Source organism: Cygnus olor, chromosome 5 (assembly GCF_009769625.2).
Source record: "Cygnus olor isolate bCygOlo1 chromosome 5, bCygOlo1.pri.v2, whole genome shotgun sequence".
Classification (NCBI taxonomy): Eukaryota; Metazoa; Chordata; class Aves; order Anseriformes; family Anatidae; genus Cygnus; species Cygnus olor.
The window spans coordinates 33,517,390-33,537,562 of record NC_049173.1 but is presented as its reverse complement, the minus strand read 5'-3'; the positions used below and the strand labels follow the sequence as shown (position 1 = coordinate 33,537,562).

Genomic DNA, 20,173 nt, shown 5'->3' with positions numbered 1-20,173 from the left:
CCAGGTTTCGCGGCTGATTGGTCGACAGCGCCGTCCATCGCGGAGGCTCACCGCCCCTCCGCAAGGCTTTCCCTCCCGATTGGCCCCGCGGCGGGCACACGGCTGCGAAGCGAGTGGCTGCAGCCGCGCGGGCGGGGCCGGCTGGAGGAGAATCCTCCGGTGACCTCTGAGAGGATTTAAAGGGGCCGCGGGGCCGGCGGGGGCTGAGGTGACCCGGGGCGGGGGGGCCTGCGCCCCCTCAGGGACACCCCGAGCGCCCTGAGAGAGGGACCGCCTCCAGTCACAGCGCCGGTTTCTGTGGCAGCTGCCGCCTTTACGTTTTAGGTTAGAGCAGCAGTAATTTTACAGTTGAAGCTGACTGAGGAACGCAGTGAATAGCGCGGAGATGCGCTTACCCATTGAGGAAACCCGAGGAACACCCCCAGCCAGCAATGATTCAGCGCTACTACCAGCCGGCGCTGCTGGAATCTTCTGACATCTCCCTCCGTGTAACACACGCTTTACGAGGTGGCATTTTAATGCCAATCGCCACCTCAAATAAAAGCCTTCTGCCAACTGAAATATCACATCTACAGCAGTATTACCTCTGCACAAGTATCACACCTACACAGCAGTTATAACTGAAGTTGTAGCTTCAAAGCACTGAACACAGACCTTTATTTTTCCCTTACAAGTCAGGGAAACTAACATTATTTGTACTTCTCTTCTTTACAAGGCAAAACCCATAATAAAATTCTTTTTTTTGCCCTGACTTGATGCCAAGCTAAGAGGCCTGCAGCTAATTAAGTGAATTCATTTCCCTTCTTTCAAAATCAGTTTGCTACCGGCCCTCCTCCAACTTTGTACAGTCTTCGTAGTATTGGTGAAATGACTTGTAACCCTTCAGAGAACCTTGACGTAAGAAACCCCAGTCTGCTAATCTGAGAATACTTTCACATCCCCTTTGCTGGTAGAGTGGAAAATGGTTCACCTGTCTTGAAACACCCATCCCGTACTCTTTTAAAAGACAGATGAAGTATTCAGTAGTTCTGCCTTTACTGATGACCTTTGTTCTCAAGTCTTAAAATCAATGTAAGAGGTGAGTATGCTAGAAATGAGACTTTAGGGAACTGCTTACATCTGTACAGCTTCATTTATGTTCAGCTTAAAATCCTTCAAAAAACTAACACCTGTTCTGTAAAACCCCCTTATCATCCACCACATTGTAATTCACAAGTCAAATACACAGACTGTAGTACAGTAAATAAGATACTCAGTTGCAGACAGCCTGAGCTCTGAAACCAGCAAATCATGTTTTTGTAGTTTATCCTTGGCTAGTAAAGGGCACGTTCTTTTTCAAGTCTTTTCCTCAGGAAGGTTACTAACAACACTCCTCAATCAGCACCTTCTCAAAGCAGGATAAAATCTTAGCATCTTGAAGACTATTACCTATCTTTGAAACTATCTTTGAAGTCTACAGACTTCAAAGAAAACTGAGAAAAAATGCATAATTCTACAAGCTTAAGCTTGTCCTCCTTTAGCTTTTCAGTCCACATGGCTTCCAGGCAATTTGTAGAGCTAACAGTAAAGTCAGATTCTGCTCCCATGCACTCAGAGTCTGAGTTCACATTAAAGCATGTTAGCAAAAGTATCTTTATCTCTAAGCTGGGGACTTAAGAGGACAGGCTTCTTCTCAAACTATTTCTGGCATTGTATACTTCTCTGTAAGAACACCACTAAGGAGGAAAACAAAACCAAAACCACACACCTTGTCTGGAACTATGGAGAAATGCGAAGCTCGTGTTGTTACGGGATCCATATTGTAGTAACATAAGTGCATGTCCTCTTCTGCAGGTCCTGTTTTGCACTAGTTTCTTTCATGCTACTAGTGGAGTGAAGGATTTTTGTTAATACTCTGAGAACACACCAAATTTTAACAATTGATCTGTAAGGCCAACTAGCACTATTCTAGTGCTATTTAATCTCTTTAGTCAGACAATCATCAGTTACCATACAGGGATTTTATTTTCATTTATTTATACAGTGGAAGGTTTTATTTATGGATTGATACATACAATATCCAGTCTCACTGGGACAATAAGGCACAACTGTAGGTTACAACTATATAGCCAGAAAATAAGAGTGCAACACTTACTTTAAAGCAGATCACAATGCCTACAAAAAAATTAAAACTTTTCTGTTAACATTGTTACATTCCTATTTTACATGACGGTCAAAACCATTTCACACGCAGAAGTTTAATTTACATTTCTGGACTTGTTACGCTGCACTCTGCAAAACAAAGTGCAACATTTCACTTCGCAAGTCCTTAATTTAAAACAAATCAAAACCCCTTCAGAGACTTGCATGTTATTATTTAACACCAATAATGATTCAAGGAACCAAGAACAAAGGAAATACACATTTGAGAGTAGTTTGAGACTGGTAAGTATTTATAGAAGTGTTAACACATGACAAAGAAGCAGTTATAACACTGATTCTTCAGTAAAGAAGCTCTTGGGGTTTTTTTGGTTTTACTGGAAGGTCCTCCCAGACCATAGATGTTCAGCTGAACCAGATGAGTTGCCAATCCAACCACAGAAACTTATGTTGGTGCTGAATTTTCAATACTTTTGATTTTATGATTTGATCAGGATTGTTATATTAACTGTGTCAATCATCCTTTCATTTAATCTTATACTTGCAGAGAGATTTGAATAGAAATGAGATTTTAATAGAAATATATTCTGAAATATCCCTATTACTCTAATTTGGGATAATATGCACTTCCCAAATGATATTCTTACGCCTGAGTTTTCATAAATATGGCTACCACCATCAACACAAATCTAACAGACCAGGACTTCCATACCAGAAAGTGCAAATAATTAATGCCCAGGTCACTACAATTAAAAAAGTCAGTCATGTTTCATTACGCTGTTATCGGGGGCAGTGACAGAACTACACATCCAGATTTTGGCATGGCTAGTTTTCTTGCGTTATGTAAGCTGGTAAACAAGTTTATACCTTCAGAGGCAAAAATACCCTGATAGGAAGTGGCAACCTGGAGTAAAGCAACCTGGAAAAGGTACTTTGTGGTCCACCAGTTGTCAAGCCTGGAAGCTACTCATAGGGAAGAAACAAGCTTCTGCATGTGCTACAGGAACAGTTGTGACTTACTGCAGAGCTCCTATTTCCTTTAAGGATACCATTGCCTGTCTCCACCAGATTCTCCGTTGTCCCTGTGAATGAATTCATCCCACAAACAAAAAGAAAATCTTCACCATACCTCTGGACTGTCATCATGCAATTAGTGCTAGTTTTACAATGAAGCCATAGGAGGAACTCAAGTCCTCACGCAAAAGGCAGATTTGGAAGCAGGGAAGAAACAAATCTGCATGTAAAGAGCCAATTGGGGAAGAAAAAATAAAGGTAGCTTTAATGTGGTATTGCTACTGGAAGCAAAGGTGAATAATTATCACTGCACCTAGTATCTGAGTAGACACTTGTCTCCAAAAAGTGTTTCAGAAGGCATTTCTGTGGCATTTTCCCCTTTTCCAATTCTCAGATTCACGGCTCAGAAGAATCAGTTTGTAGATTAAACAGCAGTACATAGGAAGGAGAAACATTTTTACTCATGGTAATGCAGGAGACAGAGGAGAAAGTAGCAGTTAAAAATGGAAGGAAAACTTTTTTTCTTCCTTTCCAAGTTCCACAGCAGCTATTTCCCTTTGTTTCTGATGCACACGGATTGTTCACATTGGTAGAACAAATCAGTGAAGGGTTGGAGATGATGTACTTAATATGCACCAGTAGCAATGCTCTGGGGAAAGGTGGTAAGGAAAAAATGAAGTTCTAGTCATTATATAGGAAGGGTAGAGAGGAAAAGGTTCTCCATCCATCAGTGAAGAAAACGAATACTCATTTTCTGCTCTACATCCACCTTCTCCAAAACCTGCAATAAAATCCAGAAACAGCTATTTCAGTTAATTTCCATAATATTTCTCTCCTACAAGCTCTCTTACTCTGGTATAAAGGAAATGTGCAGAAACATGGGGTATCTTCAATTTGGCATGACATTTTTACCTAGAGTGCTATTTTTTGCTCTGGACTAAGGTCCTCCTGAGGAAAGAAACTTTAGCCATTAAAGCACAAAGAAAGATGTCAACCAAGATGCAACTGATGCAGTTTGCCAATAGCCCAGAAAGGATTGGACTATTCCTAGAGTTAGATAGTGTGAGAACGCACGGTGAGGAGGAGAAGAAAAAATGGACTAGAGAAAGGGGCACAAGCAGTCAATGAAGAGCTAAGATAAAGATCACAGCATCACTAACATAGATCATTTTAAAATTGGGGTGGCAACTTCAGGCAATGAATTGCTATCAACACTGAAATAAGACGACATCGTCTGCTCCAGACAATTTTGGGAAGACTTCAGTGTTCTGAGCTCAGAGTAATTCAAGTTTGAAAAGACCTCTAGAGGTCTTTTAGTTCAACTCCCTCAACCACTGCTTAAAGCAGGGCCAGCTAAATCATTGCTCAAGGCCTTGTCCAGTTGAGTTTTAAATCTCTCCAAGGAAGGAGGCTCTCTCTTTTCAACACCTGTGACCATCCCCCAGCAAAAAAAAAGTTTTCCTTATGACTAGTAAGAATTTCCCACATTATAACTTGTTTGTTACCACATCTCATCTCTGTCCACTTCCAAGATGAGTATGGTTCTTCTTGTCAATGTCATCCCAATAGGCAGCTGAGATTGTTCCTCTATAGGACAACTTGCTCCACTGACTATATAATGGCTCCTTACTACTACGTACTTCTGACAACTATCAGAAGATGCAATTCACAGGACTAGAGCTTGGAACTTTAATTGTGTCACTAATGAGTAAAAATCAGCACAGTTACAGCAGAAGAATTACTCAGTTGCTGCTTCTCAGGCTACTTGTGTAGAAAGAAGCGCTTGCAAAAGAAAAGTTAGATTGACTGCTGCACTGAAAATCTTATTCCATCACCTGATTAGCAGCAGGCTTTGGAAGTACATGACTACCTGCCTATAACTCTAAAGCTCCTGTCACCCTTCATTGAACACCGTACTCTAGTAGAAGATACTTTTTAGAACCTAACATCTGAAGTCTTCTTAGCATGGTGTGAAAATTCTCTAGTATATTCAGTGCTGTAGCTTACACTAAAGTATGGAGAAATATATGGTCTAATTATTAACACCCTGACAATTAGCTTTTTTAAAAAAAGCTGTTCTAATAAGCCAAATGTAGGCAGAAAGAATACTCAAAAAACTTCCTAGTTCTGTCTGCATTTAAGCCTGAGTGACTTGCCCATTACTGAGCAGTTTCATTTACTCTTGTTAAAAATGTAGTTTACCAACCTTTACAAACTCTGCAAAGGAGATAGCACTATCCCCATCTTGATCAGCTTCCTGGATTGTTCTGTCAGCAATGCTGCCAAGCTGTTCATCTGAAATGTTTACACCAACCATCATCCGTAACACCTGTAATGGATAGAAGGCCCCAGATTTAAAAAAATCAAACACATTTTTGATATAGGAACAAAGTATTCTTAATGCTGTTTCTCTCATGCATACTGTCCAGATAACTCCTTGCAAGAACAGAGGAAGATTAGCATAGAAATCATTTCTCGACAGATTTTTCTCCTGATACATCAAGATTTCCAGTGAACATCTTTCTTCTGTAGCCACCTTTTTCACTAGGCAGCAGAAAGAAGCAGAAGTATTAGAAAGTTTATGGAACTAGGAATTAGTGCTTTATTCCAATGTTTTTGTCTATTTTTCCATATAAAACATACCAACTCTAGATTTGACTATCTGCTGTTTGAAATACTTCCTACAGGAATTTTCTAAGTATACAGTCAAGTGATTAACAGCCATTACTTTCTACATTTAGTAAAGCATTTTCTGTGCAGATTGAAGTGGGCAGTTGCAGTCAAAAGCAAATCCTTGTCCTACATCAGGAACCACAAATTGCTGTGTCTACTTCGAGATTAGTAGTATGTAATTACTCCTAGCTCAAGCCTAGTTTAAACATGCAGCCACTGATGAACTTTGATTACCTCTGCTGCAGTTTCAAGAAGTTTTATTCTACTTAGAGAATACACAGAGGACTAGAAAATGACCTCATTCACCTCAACGTCCCTATGAAGTCTTGTTAGGAGCACCTTCAGAAGTTGCAAAAGGTAGCTCTCAGGAGGCTTGGTGTATTTGTTGGATATTTAACCATTTTTTCCCAGTAAGACCTTTCAGGAATCATTTACAATTAGACATTTAGCTTAACACTCTAAGACCTGAATCTTGTACTCCAGTCTAACAAAATCTGGACCACCAAATGAGGTTATGGTCTCATACCATATCTAAAACCTTAAACCAGAGATAAAGAGCCACCAAATTCTTACAAAAATTTAAGATTGTTGCAACACCTTTTATACTCTTCAGAATGAAGAGGTGACAAAGAAAGAAGGTCATGATGGAATCATCCAAAGCAGCCCCATGCTACTTACCTGAAGAAGCTCATCCCTGGAAATCTTGTCATCTTTATCCAGGTCATATAACCGAAAAGCAACTGCAGGAAAAAAGAGGAACAGTTGAATTCAAGTGCCACTGTTTACCTTCCTTTTATCTAGGAAAAGAGAATTTATGAATAACTACTATTAAAGATAATTAACAATTTTAACTCACTGTACAATTCATGTTCAGTTCCATAAAGAGTTATTCCCACATACAGGAAATAACATTATTGCCAAGAAGAGAAAAACATTACTTCAGTACTCAGTATGAGAAGTTTCAGAAGCACTGTACTTAAGAGTTATTTCTTCAAAGCCCTGAGCCACAGAGGCGTAATTGCCACTAAGATATATTCAGTCCTTTAACTTCAGAGCCAACCTTTTTTACATTTTTGTTCATTACCTTTGACTATGTTCTGGCTGAGATTTATGACAAATTTTAAGCGCTCTGAGGACTGTTGCCAAGGTTGTTCAGTGAGCGCTGTATTATACAGAAGACTGGAGAAAAACAGAAAAGCCCATTCATGTATGGGATGTGGCTTAATACAAAATAACTGCAGTTTTTTTCAAAACATTTTGTTATGAGACATTTGGGAAAGACATCTATAACTCAAAATTTAATCAATTTCATCAAATTCCAATTCAAGTATAGGTTGACTGACATTCTGAACATGGAAGCTTGCAAGTTAATTTAAAAAATTTTTTTTTTTTTTTAATAGAAATCATTCCACAGGAAAAGACCACGGAGAAGACCCCAAACCCTTTACTCTTTTCCTAGAAAAAGGAAAGAATGAATTGCTTCTATAAGAAGGTTCAAATTACTTACAGTGGAGCTTGTTACTTCGGCTGTTCAGTGGTTCTGGTCCATTCTGGTCTTTGCTCTTTTCATTATCTTCTATGGGTCGGAAGTGGGCTAGTGTCCTCATGAATCCACGGAAATTGACTTGGTCCTCTCTGCACAAGTATTTTAGCAGGTCAGCTTCAGCACAGCTTATACATTTTATTTTTAATTTCAGTAAAGAACAGTATGAATGTTTAAAGTGCCCATACCATGCAAACTAGCTCCACCTCCTCAGGGTTTGGCAGCCTGTGCTCAAAACCAGCCCTGACAGAATGCAGTTGTAACCTGGGATCATATTGCTGTGAAGAGTGATGCATGGGGAAAAAAGCAGCAAGACATCTTTTTGGGAGCTATGTTTCCTTGCCTGCAAGTTGCATTTAAGCTCAAGCCTTCACACTTTTTGCCCTTCCCTGAGCTATCCTGCAACTATGCCTGAGACCAGCAATGTGTTTTGCTGATCTGGAACCTGGCCTACAGAGTGATTTCCTGGACTGACCCAAGACTTGCTTCACCGTTGTCAAGGTATTCTGGCAACAAGTACCCTGCTGACTGATGCGACAACTGCTCCTAGTTCTGCCACTCTGCTTTTCTTTTTCATGTGCTGTGCCCCCTGTTGATAACTGCGTTGCCCCTACCAGCTGTCACCTGGGGCTCCTGCCTGTGGGGCAGCCATCACTTGCTGCTCCCTGACAAGTTGCTCACTTTTCGTGAGCGTGGGAAGCAGCTATGTGCATACTTCCCAGGTCTCCTGCTTTCCATTCAGGAACCTGTCTGGTATTAACTGACATTAAGAGTAGATGAGAAAACATTCCTCATCAAATCAGTAATGATGTGTTCAAGAACAGAAGCAGATCCATAGAACTATCTAGAGAAGTACAGTGAAGAGAGACAGTACTGGAAATTTGACTGTCTCTTTGGAATTACATTAGAAGCATCGTAAGCTACACCTTAAATGTGATCCAAACTAAAAAAAAGTTGTTCTGTTAACAAAGGCACACTTAGAAGGCAAAAGGTGAAGAACAGAATCGAATTAATTGCAATGCAACTTCACATGAAAGGTCACTGCTACAAGTTTGCTGTAAGAATCAAAGTCCATACACGCCCTTGACTTTCTTTAGAAGTGTTCAGAGGCATAGCAAGAAGAGTGGAAAACACTGACACACAGCCGGACCTTGTCACTGAATAAAGCACGCAAAACTCACGAGGTAGGGTAGTCTATTTCTGAAGAATGAAACACAGGAAACAATGTGCCAACACACAGCTCAAGACAAATTTGAGGTGTTCTGTTATTACTAAATTCAAATTCTGTGTTTTAGTTATCAGCATTTCACTTCAAATAGAGCTTCTGACAAAGTACAAGTTTTGTGACTGTTCACAAATCCAGTCAGAACTCACCCTTCTGGAAAGAAGGCATTGATAATTCGGTCTCCCAATGGATTGATAGCAAGCTCTGGAATCCGCTGGAAGTCTTCACGACTGAAGTAAAGCAAGAACACAATAAGTCTATATAAAGTCTTCAAGTCAAGAAAAAAATTGCTTAAAAACAAATAACGTTACCATCTAAATTCTTTGTGCTAGAAAACTTCCTGAAGTGATGCTAGTTTTCATTTTAAGGAAAGGAAAGCTTCTGAAATGGCTTTGAAATGAAAGCAAGCTCTTTCATACATATTTAGGAACTACATCCTCCGAGTTAGAATGATTTTCCCAGACTAGCCCATTCCAGATTCTAGGATAATACCATGCTATGCTCCTCCAAGTATACTCGCCAGCAATCCACTTATTTTAATTTCATGTAAGAACTTCCTATATTATGAATGCCAAATGTCAGATTTTAACTTCCTCCAAGAAACACTCCTATTTAACAACTTAAATTTAGTCCTTGACAGGGGCCTGTATACTAGATGCAACGTCACCAGGTCAAAGACTCACCATTGCAAAGACACTGCTCTCACCAGTCATTCTCTTTTCTACTCATGATTATATGTACACAACTAGCATAAGCATAGCTATGCTTACATTGTTACAGCTTCTTCTGATCTGGAAGACATGAGCTGTACTGATGTAAACACATTTTAGACATGAGCGCAGGGTTCATTTTAGAATTAGTGCAACTCTAATAATTTTTCTTTCAACCTAACAGAATCCCACTAACAGGAAAGTGAGATAATCTTGGTGTGTCCAAGGTAGGCTCACGTCTTAGTGAGTATTTCAGGAAACAGAGGGTTTTTTTTGAACTATACAGCATAGAGATTTATCAGTTAGTACAAGGCATACTTCATAATCACCTAGGCTTTAGAGTACAAAGGTAACAGCAATGTGGTAAGGCTGCGGAAAACAAACAAAAAAACAAGGAAAAACAACCCAGCCTCCCACAACCTGTTTTGTCTGGATGCAAAACTTAGCACTTCCTGCCTGATCTCTAGAAATACTGGCTATTCTCTTCAATAGAAATGCAATCCTGCTGTTTCTGAAGTTTTAGTCTCAAATGGAGAGCTTGCTACTTTTAAGAACTATGCTCACTAAATGAATCAGCAACAAGCTTGTGCTAAACAATCTGGCAGAGAAAAAAACACTTGTTCTTGTTTACTTAAGTATAATGGCCTTTTATAATACTGTGATCTTAAAGAAAGGAGGAAAAAGGAACCTGCTAGCCCCTTTCTTATTACTAGTTTAGTGTAAGTCAGAGCAAGATGTTCTAACTGTGAATGAATTCTGAAGCACTCCTTGCACCTAGTTACACCACAGCACTGTTAATCTCAATTGTAGTACATCTGATACAACATGGTTAAAACTGTTTGACCTTCTACTGGAGTGACCTGATCGTATTTTTTAATCTAGTCCAGAGAACATCTACTCCGATCAGGTCCGAATTATTTTTAATAGGCAAAGTCACCATCTGCATAACATGATTAACTTGTTACAATACCCTTCAGGACTGCTGCATTTTCAGCTATAGCTGAAGGGCACAGTATGCATTAGTGACTTCAGCAGGGGATGCAGTGATGTGGAAAACCTATGCACTAACAATAATATTTTAGCAACATAACTTCAATGCTAATATTTACTAGCTAAAAGCAGCAACTGCTCTCAGATTCCATTCAGCACGAAATCCTAATGCTTCAAAGCATACTTCTACTTGCATATCACTATTTCTGAGTATTAAGCCTCAATTGACACTCAACATTTCAGCCTCCAGTTCTGCTTTACAGCAGGAGATTAACAATTAACCACAAATAACTCTCCAGGTTTCAAATCTATTTGTCCTGTCATTATCAGGATTGCAGTAGACCATTTTTGCTTGTTAAGAGCACATTACTGAGTGAGTGTTATAATTGAAATAGCTCAAATAGCCATAAAAGTAAATGGATGCATGATGCATTTATAAACTAAGGCTTCCTGCAGGCATTGGGGACAGAACTTCACCTGGCTGAGGCTGGAGCTCATAGGAAATCTGATGCCCTGTACTTCTGTTTCTGTGCCATAGCAACAAGGCTCTTCTAACGTGATATTTCCAGGACCCAGCTTCTACTAAATCCTTACTTAAACATAACACACAAAGTAGCCTTTAACTGCATGTTATCATTATGCAGACCAAATGGTTTTTATATGTGCCAGTGCATTCACACTTATACTTTGCAGCAAGGAATCTGTGGATTTTAAGACAAGTATTTCTAAGCGTGAGTATACCTTCCAAGGCGTATCACAGATCCCTATGCTAGAGGTGACTGTCTTATCCTAAAGGCTGCAAGGGACCTACTGCACCCTCTTTATTTCTGGCTGCACTTCTACTTCTAAATAGTAGTCACGAGCACCATTACTTAACAGGAATGATGAGTGTGGAGCTATCTTGAGCTCAGGGCAAGTAAAAGACAACAAGCCATATGCCTAACAGAAGTGGTGGAACAAAGGAAAAAAAATGTCCACAGGGTATAAGCAGTAAAAAATAATTCAAAAAAGGGAAATAGTTCAAAGAGTAGGATGGCAAGATGATCAGATTTAACAGGTTATTATTAAAGAGATATTTCACTACTCCCTTCCCTTGCTAACATTAGCTTTATCATTCATCAGACCTTCTGGTGGTCCAGTGCACCTCACTAACCCAGAAGAGAGCTCTTTTCCTGTTGAATTAGACTAATTTTTGAATTGCTTCAATTTACTAACAGCACCACAGATGAAAAGATGTGTTAGGAGCCTGGAGAAGTAATAAAGAATGGTCATCCTCCTCTCACAGTCATGTCAGCCACCTCATCTAACTTCATCCTCACACACACTCTATAGAAGTTTAAAAGTTTAACTGTGGAATAATTGCTTTATAAACATTAGGCAAAGTATACCAAAAGTAAAGGTGATAATTGGAAGAAAAGCAACAGGAAAAGAACTAATATAATAAAAGACAGCATAGTCAAGGACAGAAGCGTAGATTAGTATAGTATCCTATCATTCACCAGCCCAAACCCATATCCTGCTTGTTTCGTCTGTTTTAGATAAAGCTAAAAATCCGTTGCATTTTCTTAATCAAAGGTAAAGAACTTCATGTTCAGATAGCCAACCTGTACATTCTACTGTGAATACATACAGTATCAGTTTGAACTATTAAGAAAAAGCCTAACACTTTCCCAGACTGAACTGATTCAATTCACTGACGAAGATCAACAGATGGCTCTGATAGCTCACTACCCTGCTCTCAGGACCAAAGGCTTTCTGAAGTTCTCTAGGATACGCTGCCTTGTGAACAGCTTTTCTAAGTGCAAGACATACACAAACAGCACTGTGTCTATTCTCCTCATATCAGCTTTCAGAGCATTTGCCCTCCCTTCCTCTTCTACACTCACCAGGCTAAACTAATTGCTGTACAATAAAAAAAACTTCTGAAGTGCTAACATGTCATTTCCTCAGTGCAGAAAAAAGTATTACAAGTGGGAGGCTCCGTGCAATAATTACATGCAAGAGTAGCAGTTAAGACAAGTATCTTGTTTTATAGTTCTATACAGGACTGCCTAGATACTTATACTTACTCATAGGTAGGGAATAGTTTTGGAGCAGGTGCATGATGTGTAGTGTACACATCAGTATGAGCTCTCAAAACAGCCCTAACACTCACTGAATCAAACACGTGCTTATCCTGTTCACATACTCCAGTATCCTCATCTTTGAGATCAGCATGAAAAGAAGAGGTGTGTGCGCTAGTTTCCTCCCAGCCTACAGTCAGGATGTAGGCAGAACTGATATGGATCAGATTCACATTGTATGTAGCTACAGATATTCCAAGGCATCAATCCTTTGTTGCTGCAAAACGCAGCGCGACTCTGCTTGCCACAGTATGAAATCAAAGTCTTTTACAACCTGGTTTCATTCATACAGTACAAGTAAGAGTTTAGCCATTTTGTTTAAGAAAATGAAAGAAAAATATCACATTTTCTCTACGCTTTTAAAGAACTGATAGCACTTAGTCAGTAGCCAAAGTTGTAACTGGAGGATAAAGAGGGAAAGAGCCAAAAGGCACACAAAGCTGTCTCCATCAGTACTCTTCCCTTATATCTTATACCTTCGAAAAGATGCTGCCTTGGAACTGCACATCAATACAATGGATGGAAACATCTGATTAGGAAAGATCTCAGCTTTGGATTATAGTCCCAGAATGAACTACCTACCCTCTCTAACCACCATGAGCAACAGTCATTTACCAAACCTGCTCAAGACCTCTTTACTTTGCCCATTTTTGATACATAGATAAGGACAACATAGCTCTTCCCCTTCTTCAGAAGCATGGTCCATATTTAAAGATATTTCATACCACAAAAAACTGCATAACACGTGACCACGATCAGAAAAATTATTTTAGCTATGTCTGATTTACAAGTCAAAGGTGTAACAGCCTTACAGAAAATCATTCTTGCTTACAGGGAGCAATCAGAAGACACTGCTTCCAAATCGTTTGATGGTAGTAAGCACATAACTTCACCTTATGTGAAAGTAAGGATTCTTTGAACAGTATTTCAGAACCAACCATCATTTCTTCTAAGCTTCCGATCTGTAATTCTCAACCTCTTCCCCCCACACACCCCACCATTGTTTTTTCAGGAAGTACTTTTCCATTACTTAAACTTAATGACTGTTTCCACATATTGTGGATACCAGGACAGGTTACAAAATACAATGCCACTCTAAGTCAGCCGTGGCTGGGAGCTGGCTATGCTTAGAGGCCCAGACTGCAAGTTAATAGATTACAGTTTGCATGCTTGCTGGGATTTTCCCAATGAGCTTCCTTTCCCAAGAACCACGTGATTATCAACAATGAAAGTTAAACTCCTTCTGATACATAACACTGTGAAGCCAACCATTGTGCAATAGATATTCATAAAATATTTGACTAATTATCCATCTCACATGAATTAAGTACAACACTTGAAATTTATACAGCTTTTGTTCTCAGTAGGTGAATTTAAAGTTGGAGGGAGGAGTTGAGAAAGAGCGTGTGCCATACATTCAGGTTCAAATTGTGCTAGACTAGTCTGGCAGCCATCACCTTTGATAATCAGTAAAGGCTAAACCCACATATAGAGTCTGAAGAGGCTGTCAGTGTTCTCTTTAGTTCTGAGAGTAGTCGTCTTATTATCTACAATCACTGGTCTGTATGTCACAATAGCCAACGCTACAATTTGTGATGCATTGGCTTCAGCGGCAGAGCAGGCTTAAGAAGGTCCTGCCCATCCCATCCCAAGTCAACTGTTTCCACGCCCACAATCCATTTTGTCATCCCTTCAGCTATGGCAGTCCACATATTTGCAGTACAACCACAGTTCAAATCACTGGAGTCAGACTGAAAATATCTAAACAAGCTAAAAAGGTGAAAGCTTTTTTAACCAAAATAATCACTTAGTCCTGTTTACAGTGTAACAACTGCATAACCAGTTACTTAAATGCTAACTGAGAAGTCAACAGCTTGTGGCACCAGAAGGAACTGCTTATGAGTCACGAAGGAAACTGCAGGAAGCTGGTGGTACTGCCAGAGTAGATCTTACAACTTTGCACCTTCACCTTCTAAACAGTGATTCTAGCATTCTACCTAGACAAGTTTATAGGTAGGCCTAGCTTTAGGTTTATAGTGCATCCTACAGTCACATTTTGCAAGATCATATGATACAAAACCCTGGGTGATCCCTGAATATATATTCACTGGTCAGGATGGAATTGCTATGAAGAAAATCACTTCATCTCAGCAAGACCCCATATGCTATGTTACAATGTCCCTTTCCCCTTCCCACTCTGTCCTATATTGTCTTGAGCTTCCTTGTGCTCTGGTTCTGGCAGATGTGATTATATGGTGGATGTGAAACAAAAGCAGCTGCCCCATGTTAGATAAGAGCAAGTTCCAGCAAGTTCCATGGTTCAACATTTCTGAACATTTGTTGAGAAACCCTGAAATCAACTCTGACCTCTCTGGTATTAACTACTACAAGCCTTCAGCTCTACAGTAAAGACAACTGGTATTTAGAGCACCCTTACTCAGTTCAACAACCAGATTTCTCCTGACCTCTCATAAAAGACAAACTTGAAATCCCACATAGTAGGTATGAAGGAACCTGTTATAACAGCCTCACTGATGCACCATACAAAAAACATGCAGGCATCCTGCAACAGCAAGCCACCATTACAAATGCGTCAACACAAGGAGAACCAAGTTAGTGATGGTACCTACCTCAGAGTGCCATTTTCTCCTTTGTCGAGCTAGTGAAGCGACTATACAAGCGAGTGATTTGACTGTGGGAGACTGAAGGACAAAAAAGAACAAACAGATTAGCACATCAGCGTTTCCTTGTAGGAACAGACCCCATTACACTGAATTACTGTTACCAGCAGATTTGAATTACAGTTCTACTGTATTTTCTTAAATTCCTTTGTGGCTAGAAATATCTTAACACCTCTACCAATCTCTTCTACTTCATTCAGAACACTAAAACCTTTCCTGTAGCATCTTTCCTTCTCTTTTGTTCATCTCTACTCCTGTTGTCGGTTTTCTGTCTTTAGATGGAGAATGTACAGTTTCTCTGCATTTGGCAAGTGGTCAAACTTTACACCTGGTCAACATTTGTCCTTCAGAGGACTGCCTGAATCTAGACACAATTTATCATTTTAGGGTTCACAAAATGAATTTGCAGGCTTCTAGGACAATGAGTTAAAAGTTGAAAAGTCTATTTCTAAGCAAGTTCAGGAGGGAGTTGGACAAAGTAAGCAAAAGAAGAAGATTATTGCAGGCTAAATCTCCGGTTTGTAACAAAATGCCAAAGCCAGTTGTTAGATTTAGCATAGTGGTGTCAATATTATCATGATTAAACATACCAGACATCTAGATCTTTTGATTAGTCCATGGTGGGAACAGGTGGGAACCTGTCTAGAGTATCAGTTCCCGTAGCATCAGGAGAATGTCTAACAGAAGATGCTGGCTCTTCAGAGCCCTTCAAATGAAGTTAATAAATAGATGGAATAAGACTGGATTGAACTGTAATGTTTACTCAGTAAGGTGTGATTTCGTACAATGTTGAACTAGTACTTTGTGTAATGTTTGGATTCAATTGTTTTAAAAGCCTTCACCAGCCCATGTATAAAACTTATTTGGGAACAGGTTGCACAGCAGTTGTCTGACCTGTAACAACTGAGGCAATTTTTTTGTTGTTTCAATCAGGTTTGTTCTTTCTCTAGCCTATTTGTTTAGGTTCAAACATTCCCTCCAACCATTCATACCTTTAGGATGACCTGCCAGTAACTTTTTTCCATGTCTACTCAGCAACCTACATTCTTTGCACTGGGTTGGGCAATTTGCTCAGTTCCACATAAGGCAACTTGTCTACAATCAGATTGGACAGCTTGCTCAATTTCAAGTTAAGCAACACACACATAGAAAGCAGGCACCACTATTTTAAAGACTTCTAATTTCTGTGTTTCTAATTTATTATTTTAGATACTATATGCAAACACAACAATGGATTATGAAACAAGAGTAGGCTGGGGTTACACCTCTGGTAAGAAGCCTTGCACTTCCACAGCTCCTGGAAAGAGTGATGAGATTTCCATTCATCTACCATTTTCAAGCCAGTGTATGCAACTGCATTTTTGAACACCACCGTAATAGTTAGAGTGGGATGAATTTGCAGCTATTGACAGGAGAAGCAGTGTTTTTGTTAACGTCATACTAGACAAACAGCAAATCACAGCAATATGACAAAGAAGATGATTCAGATCAACCACTGTATTCTTTCATAATTTCCTTTTGACTCCCATCCTTCACATAAGGTGCAGCACTGGACACTTTTCAAAGCTTTCTCATGCAAAATAAAGATTCCTGACACTCCCTGCTGACCAAAAAAACCAGAACAAGATTTGCAATTTATGACTGCTTCTTAAAATCAAAAGCTAAGGCTTAAAGCTACTTGAAACAGGATTTTATCTATTCTGCTCTTATTAAGGCCCTTCTAAAGATTTAAGTCAAGCCCCCTATGATACTAGTCGTACCCTATTTTACTTCTGCCAAAATCATTAGAAAGTTTTTTCTAATCACATACTCTGAAACTTTTGTCCAAAACAGTAGCACAAGATATATTTTTCCTAAATACACCATAGAGTATAAATAACAGGAGAAAAAGGGTCAAACCCTCTGGAAGAACATTCCAGATTCAGGGTTTGTTTTTTAAAGCATCTTTAACAGGGAGACTGCTTTTACTTTCTGATACATGTATTACTTACATATTTCCTAAACATGTAAATAACCCTCAGAAAATCCATCACCTTTGACCACTGAAATATTTTTTCTCCTATGCTGTCATTGAGCATTAGTTTATTATTAAACATTAGGTGAACAGCTTCAAAGCATAGGAACAAAGGCTGTGAATTAGAGTTTGAATACTGTTACATTCCAATGGCTTTCCAAAAAAGTTTTCAAGGGTGCTGACAAGTAACATCTTGGTCCTTTCATTTTTTTAATACTCATACTGAAATTAAAAAGTAATTAGGACTACTTGAGGGTTTTTTCAAACTCAAATTTCAAAATATTTATATGCAAAACAAAAATTCCACAACACATCATGTAAGATTTCAGACTGTCAACTTCAGACTTAACTCTTGTAACTGAGAACCTACTGAAGATTACCTGCCTCTCAGTAGAGGTTTTCATGGACACGTTATTCCTCAGTTCTTGGAAGCATTGTCTTTGTAGATATTTTTAAATTTACTATGCTAAGAAGTGTTTTTAATCACAATATAAAAACAATTTGTATAGAATTTGACTCCAAATTTAAAGTTTATTCGAGAGATTTTTAGACATCACTGGCTTGTAAAAACTATGCTTCAAGCTCTCTCAAAGATTTTTTTAGTCTCTTCAGCTAAAGATTATTAACATACAGTTTCACTCATTAGTATCATCAGCTATTCAGTTTTGTGCTATATAAAATTGAAGCACAAGGATAGCAAAATTCATTCCAATAGGTTAAATGTAATATTCACTCTTTTGTACTTACCCCCAGATGAACTGGGGAAGACATTCTTCCACAATAAGAAACCAAAACAGAATAATCCTTAGTAGTGCTCCCAAGCATCAATTCAAGATGCACATGTATTACTGTGAAATTGGTTCACTTCTACAAAGTCCTTTTCTCAAACTCTTTAATAGTGAAGTATCATCAGCATCAGGTTTCTAACAAGTTACAGGATACTCTATTCAGTAATACTACTATAGCATTCCTTCTATGAACTTCATTCCAGATAACCTAGAGTCCTGTTTTTCTCCCATCTTGTACCTTACTTAAATATTTGCACCTACGTGAAGTGTTTAAGTGCTAAAGCTTGGTGGAATTTTCCATCTACCTACAGAAGTACAAAGACAGAGGAGAATCACATTCCTAGACTGTTTATAGACATCGGAAAAAATATTTGATCGAGCCAAAGAGACACCCTACGATGACTTATAAGCATTAGTCAGAGATCAGCAACACTTGATTAACAAAGTTGTATTTAACAGCTGATGGAACTGAATAGTAAAAACAGTGAAATGAAGCAAAATCAGGCCACAAAGCTTAAACGTCCTCATCACAATCTTAACCCTCCCATTAAAGATATGAGCAAAGCATTTAGAGGTCAGAGCATTTAGAGCTGAGTGGCTTTATTGCTTAGAATGTCATGTCTATACAGCCACCTTATAGTATTTATTTAGCCACCATATAAGCAAAATTCTAGGGATCAAACTGCATCATAATAAAACAAGCAGTAGCAGGGAAGAAAAAAGTCCAGCCCTCTGAAAGAGCATTCCGATCTCGTGTTTATTTTTTAAAGTGTGATTAATAGCAAGGCTACCTTTACCCTATAATTTTCATGATTAAAAAGAAAAAATACATTTAATTCTTGCTGAATACGCAGACTTTTACATTCCACCTTGTTTATCATGACCCTCCTGTAGAATGTTCCCCTTGACAAATGGAAAAACGGTCATGGAAAGTATGTTAACTCACTCAGCTGTCCATTACCCTGGCCAGTACAGTCTTATTTTCTTGCATTCCTTACAAATGGAAAAACGGTCATGGAAAGTATGTTAACTCACTCAGCTGTCTTACCCTGGCCAGTACAGTCTTAATTTTCTTGCATTCCTTTTTTTGTATTCATTTGTTTACCTGACATACAGGCTACTATCACTGAAAATGAATACATGACACTTGCATTGAAAAGGAAACAAATGAAGTTATTTTTTATGTAGCATGAAGAGATAGGCAAGCATGAGGACAAAAACATGACCTGAAAGACACTGTTACCTGAAGAAAGAAAGAAAAAACAAGCAGCAAAGTGATACCATGATGTCATGACCTCCCCTGCCAGATTAGTTTAAAAGGCACCCTTGTATTTACCAGATTTGTTTGCCAGAATTCTCAGCTTAACCCATCTGATTGGAATGGACACCAGTGAAACTAAGTTTTACCTCTTCTGAAGTATTTTGTGTAGAACAACTTGTTCAAGTACCATAGGGTAGATGAGCTGTATACTCCAGTCCAGCTAGAATAATACTCTCAGTTTCTGATTAAAACAGGAATTTTCTCTTTCTTTCATGAAACATACTCAACTTACACAAGTGACACTAACTCCTTTATGTTCTCAGTGCCAATGAGCCATTCATTCTGAATATCCTTAAAGCAACTTTATCGATAACGTATACACTACATAATAATTTGAAAAAATACTATATGAAAGCACTTTTGGGAGCTACGACATCTGCCGGAGACAAACTCTAGCCCCAGATCCCGCCTGAAATCGCGGCAAAGGCTCCTGCGGCAGCCCGGGGCCGGCCGGTGACAGCTCCCGGGTACAGCAGCCGCTCGGGGGGCACCCGCCGAGCCGGGATTTAGGGCAGGCGGCACCTCCCCGCTCCACACAGGCCTACGGGAGGCGTCTCGCACCCCCACGGCCGCCGGTACCCGGCCGGGAGCACGGCGCTGGCTCCTTCCCTCCCTGCCTTGAGGAGCCCCCGGCCGGCCCGCACTCACAGCCCGTCTCCTTCTTGATCTCCTCGATCTCCTCGTCCCGCAGCAGCGTAGACGCCCGGGAACCCATCTCTGCGAGGCCTCACCGGAGCTCCGCGCCGACAAGACGTCCACAGCCGAAGACCGACAGCGGTGCCGGTGCCGCCACCCCAGGCCGCGCCCGCCTGCGGCTGCCGCGCAGCGTTAAGGCAAAAGGCCCCGGTGCGGAGCCGCTTCTTATCGGCCCGGCACGGCCCCGCCGCCCGCCCCTCACGCACCCCGCGCACGCGCGCCGAACCGGGCCGCCATTTTGTGTGGCGCCGCAGGT

General features: G+C 39.9%; 1 protein-coding gene across 1 annotated transcript; it reads right to left on the bottom strand.

Moving 5' to 3' along the window:
* Positions 1–1,995: 1,995 nt before the first annotated feature.
* On the bottom strand, positions 1,996–20,105 carry CHP1 (calcineurin like EF-hand protein 1). The gene is given in 8 exon segments (XM_040559519.1): positions 1,996–3,934; positions 5,360–5,482; positions 6,505–6,566; positions 7,334–7,461; positions 8,744–8,824; positions 15,048–15,078; positions 15,081–15,119; positions 19,870–20,105. Coding segments are annotated over 8 exon segments (585 nt in total). The 5' UTR covers positions 19,937–20,105; the 3' UTR covers positions 1,996–3,880.
* Positions 20,106–20,173: the final 68 nt, after the last annotated feature.